The sequence below is a fragment of the Monoraphidium neglectum genome (assembly GCF_000611645.1).
Source record: "Monoraphidium neglectum strain SAG 48.87 unplaced genomic scaffold scaffold00933, whole genome shotgun sequence".
Lineage (NCBI taxonomy): Eukaryota > Viridiplantae > Chlorophyta > Chlorophyceae > Sphaeropleales > Selenastraceae > Monoraphidium > Monoraphidium neglectum.
The window spans coordinates 3,703-8,521 of NW_014012695.1; the positions used below are offsets into that span (position 1 = coordinate 3,703).

The 4,819-nt window shown below is 68.6% G+C and overlaps 2 protein-coding genes across 2 annotated transcripts in view; both read right to left on the bottom strand.

Annotated features, from left to right (window-relative positions):
* Positions 1-1,878, bottom strand: part of MNEG_5980 (hypothetical protein) — a gene marked incomplete at both ends in the record, with an annotated part of 3,565 nt that extends 1,687 nt beyond the window's left edge. The window contains 2 exons of the mRNA XM_014045543.1: positions 43-289; positions 1,740-1,878. Of these exons, the coding sequence (XP_013900997.1) occupies positions 43-289; positions 1,740-1,878 (386 nt within the window). The remainder of the gene's footprint in view (positions 1-42; positions 290-1,739) is intronic.
* A 1,559-nt stretch (positions 1,879-3,437) lies between these two features.
* The window catches only part of MNEG_5981 (hypothetical protein), a gene marked incomplete at both ends in the record, with an annotated part of 2,323 nt that continues 941 nt past the window's right edge, over positions 3,438-4,819 (bottom strand). Inside the window, one exon of the mRNA XM_014045544.1 lies at positions 3,438-4,676. Within this exon, the coding sequence (XP_013900998.1) occupies positions 3,438-4,676 (1,239 nt within the window). The remainder of the gene's footprint in view (positions 4,677-4,819) is intronic.

A 4,819-nucleotide genomic window follows, 5' to 3' on the forward strand; every position in this document is an offset into this window, starting at 1 on the left:
CCGCCGCAGCCAGTGGCGGCGAGCGCAGCGGCGGCCGCCGACGCGGCGTCGAGCTCCCGTCGCAGTCGCGCCGCCTCCGCCTCCGCCGCCGCCAACCGCTCCCCCTCCCCCCGCCGCCGCGCCGCCTCACCGTCCGCCGCGCGCCGCGCCGCCGCCAGCGCCGCGGCGCCGGCGTGAAGCTGACCCTCCAGCTCCCGCTCGCGCGCGGCGGCAACGGCCTTGGCGGCGGCGCCCGCGCGCCGCTCCGCGTCCAGGCGCGACTCAGCAGCGTCTATCTCTCCGCGCAGCGCTGCGCCATGGCACAAAACCAGAGATTGGCAAGGGGCAGGCGAGCGGCGGCGTGAGGACGCGACACATGGGGAGCGAGGCAGTCGTGTCGGGGCACCTGGAACGTGACGGGGCGCCAGTCGGCCTCTGGAGGGAGGGCCATCGCCGATCGGGAGAAGGCAGCCACCAGCACGCACCTTCCAAAGCGTCGCCTTCCGCCGCCCTCCGGCCTTTGGCCGCCTCCGCGTGGGCCTGCCTCAAAGCGTCCAGCTCCCGAGACAGCTCCCCCGCCCGCGCCCGCTCGACCCCCAACTCCGCCGCCGCCGCCGAAGCCCGCGCCTCGGCACCCGCCGCCGCCGAGGCCGCCGCCATACCTGCGGCGGCGGCCTCGCCGCGCGCCGCGGCCTCGCGCGCGGCGAGCGCTTCGGCGGCGCGGAGGAGGTCCTCCAGCTGTCGGTTCTCTGAATTTAAACCGTCCAGCCGCCACTGCAGGCCATCCGCGACCGCCCTTGGCACCCCCGCGGCCGCGGCACACTCCCCATGCGGAGCAGGGGCCTGCACTTTGCCCTCCAAGCCGGCCAGCTGCGTATTGCCCTCCGCTTGCACCCCTGCGGTCCCCTTACCCCCACCCCCCGCGGCCGCCGCCACCGCGGCCGTCCCGCCCGCCTGCCCGGTTTCGTGTGGTACCGGTGGCGCCTGCTGGGCAGCTGCCGTCGCGGTGCTGCATAGCTCTGCTGCTTCTGCAGTAAGATGGCATACGCGGCGTGAGGGTGGCCCAAAAGATGGAGTCGAGCTGGCAGCCGCCGCGGTTGCAAGAGCGCTGCTAGCCATGTGCAACGGAGCCGAGCCCCCTGGGCGCCGCGCTCGCTGCTGCTGCTGCTGCTGGAAAGGTGCCGCCGCAGTCGATGGCGCGAATGGGGAGGGCTGCCGTTGCAGCGGGAGAGGGGAGGCCTGGGGCCCGGCCTTGCTGGGCGCGTTGATTGGGCTGTGACCCGGGCGAACGCCATCGCAGGCGCAGCTGCTGCTGTTGCTGGGCGCAGGTGACACGCACAAATCGACGGGATGTGCGGCCTCCTCCACGGGCGCGGCAGGTGCCTGCGCAAGCGTGCGGGGGCGAAACAGGCTATTGGTGGGGTCTCTGTGCGGTGTGCCACGCATCCTTCACGGCGCACACACCCAAGCACGCTGGACGGCTGACGGTAGCGACATGTGTGCGGTATCCTGCCGCGCACGCCATTCCCTACCTTCAAACTGCGTGAAAGCGGCCGTGCGCGGCCCGCCGCCGACGGCGAGCGGCCGGGCGAGCTTTGGGGGGTGCCTGGTGCGCAATTCACCATGCGCAGTTTTGTGAGTTGGGACGGCCGCAGGAGTTGCGTTCGCCATCGTGCTCACGTCATGTACCAGCGAGCGTTATGGTTGCGGCCTGTGGCATGTCTCTGCAGCATGCATCCGACTGCCGCGCGAACGCACACCTGATGCGCTGGCGTGCGGCGGGGCGGCGTCGCCGCCGGCCAGGCCGACCGCTGACACTGTGCGGTCCACCGCGTCCAACAGGCCCTCGGCCGCCTTGAGCTGCTGCTGGAGCTGCTGCTGCAACCATGACGCCGCCATGGCGCGAGAGCGGGGCAGGTGCGGATGCGCCCCTTGTAGACCAGCGGAGGACGCAGCGGTTGCGCCGCTGGCGCCGCCACGCGCGAGGCAGGCCCGCCGCCCGAGATCAGCAGGAGGGGTCACACGAATACAAACGGTGCCACATAACGTGCGGTCATAGTATCAATCGAACGCTCATTTCGGTCGTGGCTCCCAACGATTTATGCAAACCGCACAGGCCAACGTGACATGGTGCATTACAAAAATGTTGTTGTGATTCTAGCCGTGGCGTCAGTACCTGAGGTTGCGGCACGACGGGGCCCCAGATTGCAGTGCTGTCTTGCGGGTGACGCGGACTGGCGACGCAGCGATGCATGTGCGCAGGAACCACTGTCCCGGCTCAAGGGAATAAAGGTCGGGAGCGAGCGCAGGTGCAGCAAGCCAGGCACGTTTGACCTAGATGTCACCCGGAGGGGGGCGCAGGGGCTGGTCTATGGGTCTGGGGGTGCTTGCCTCAGTGGCAACGGGCAACAAGGGGGCCGTGGTGGCACTCGCGAGCAACGGCGCTCATCACCCCTGACTGAGCATACCTGCAGGCCCATAATCTGACCTGCTGTGGTGCATCGCAGCGTTGACATGTATGCGGGGAGCACCTATGGTATTTGCGCCTGCCCGAGCCTTCGGTTGGCAACGCACCATGACAGCCGAGCTGATGCCCGCACGGTGGGCAGGAGTGATTTAGGACTCTTTGAAGATGCTGCACTAGCACAATCCTGATCGCCTCGGAGAGCACTTGATACTCCCTCTCGTGCTGCATCAATGCCCAGAAAGACGTGGCGGAAAAGTCCAACCAGGACTGCCTGGAACAACTGGTAAGCCGTCGTGACGAATCAAAAGCCCCTTGTGGTTCAAATAGCTGCGGCCTGGACCATATAAAATCTGTAATTTCTGGTTACAAATCAGTTCAGTTTATGAGTCAGTGAGAAGAAAAAATCTAGAATGAAGTGCCCAGCCACACCGGTGTACTGTAGCACAAGTGATACACAAACAAGCAAGGCCACGCAGTGTACATGGCCAACGAAAAGCCCTCAGACACCGTCCCCCTCCCCAGCCCAGAGTCCGCTGTTTTCCAACAGCCGCGGCCGATGCACCCAAGGCCCCTTGTATGACGGGGGCAACATGGGTGGGAGGGCAGCTGCGTGTTGGTGATGCAGTTTTACAGGGCTGCCGGCGTAATGGGCGCGCTCACCACCAGCTGTGCGCACTCCGCGCAAAGCGCGCCGCAGGCAGGCGGAACCCGCCGGAACAAGGCATTTCTTTGCGGCTTGAACCGCAACCAAGCACGGAAAGGAACGTGGCGGTTGGGGCAAAGAGCACACCAGCATGACCATGACAGGCACTGCTGGCAAGTAAGAGTCGCCCTCGCTTTGAAGCTGTGCCGCAACCTTAGCAGCCGCGCGCTCATTCGCGCATCCACCCTCCCACTGCAGGCATCATGTAGCTCGGAGACACAGGCGTGCACAAACACGCTTCAAAGAAGCCTCGACCCAAGTCCCAGTATGTGTGGTATCATCTTGGTATCACCCCTGCCTGCGGCAGCACTGCACAAGGCCGATCGCCACTCCAAGGCTGACAACCACCGTCCCCGCGACCGTCCCCGCAACCGCCCCGACAACCGCGGCGGCCGCCTCCCCCGCCCGAAACCATGCGCCACCGTAGCTCGCAGCGCTGCTGTGGCCCGCCACAGGCGCCTCGCTCTGTTGCGCATCGTCGCCGGCGCTGGTGTCACGCGCGCCGAGGCTGTCAAAGCGCTGGGGCGTGCGCACTGGTGACGCGTCGTCCGCCTGTAGGCGCCGCAGGATGAAGCTGCCGGCCCGGCTGCTGCCGCTGCTGGCGCCGCTGCTGCTGTGCCTCAGCAGGCGCGCGGCCCCGGCCCCAGACGTGGAGGCGGGCGTCGCGGGCTGCGGGGGCGAGTCCGCAGCGCTCGGTTCCGAAGCCAGCTGCTCTATCCCCTGCCGCTGCGCTGTCTCAAGCGCTGCCGCCAGCTGTGCCTTCAGGTGGGCAATCTCCTGCTGAGCTGCCTCTTTCTCAGCGATCGCTGTGGCTGCCGCGGCCCGCCCCTTGACCCTCTCGCCCCGCAGCTCCTGCCGCAGGCGGGCGGTCTCCAGCTGCTGCAGCCGCATGTCCTCCTGAGCCGCTGCAATCGAGGCGGCCGACGCCCTTTCGCCTGCCCGCCTCTCTGCCCGCTCTGCGTCCAGCTGCTGCTGAAGCTGCTTCAGCCGCTCAGCCAGCTCTGCACCGGCCGCGTGTGCCGCCATCCGCCCGGCCTCTGCCGCTTGCTCCAAGCGTCGCAGCTGGGCCGCATGTGCCTCCTGCTGCTGCGCCGCCAGGCCGGATGCTCGCACCGAGGCCGCCTCGGCTGCGGCCTGCGCTTGCTGCCTGCCCTCCTCTGCCGCCCGCTGCCCCTTGCGCGCCAGCGCCTCTGCCTGCTGCAGCTGCGCCACGCGCTCCCTCACCACAACAAGGCCGCCCTCCATAGTGGCCACCCTCTCCTCAAACCTCTTCACGCCCAGCCGCGCGCTCTCCAGCTGCGCCGCGTGCTGCAGGCGCTCCGCCTCGGCCTGCTGCTGGCCGGCGCGCGCCGCCGCCGCCGCCGCCTCCCGCTCCGCCAGCCGATCCGCGGCCGCGGCGAGCTGGCTGCGCAGCTCCCCCACCAGCTTCTGGGCCGCCGCCAGCTGGCTGCGCGCCAGGGCCAGCGGCGCCCCCTTCCCTGACTGCCGCTCAAGCTGGCCGGTCAGGTACGTCACGCGCATGCGCAGCTGTGCGACATCCTCATGATGGTTCCTGAAAGTGGCAAGCTCCGACTTCGGGACTCTGCAACGCCGGTCGGGGCGCGCGGCCGCCGCGCACGCCTTTGGCTGCACCTCGCTGCCAGCCGCCCCCGCCGCATTGGCGGGCGCGG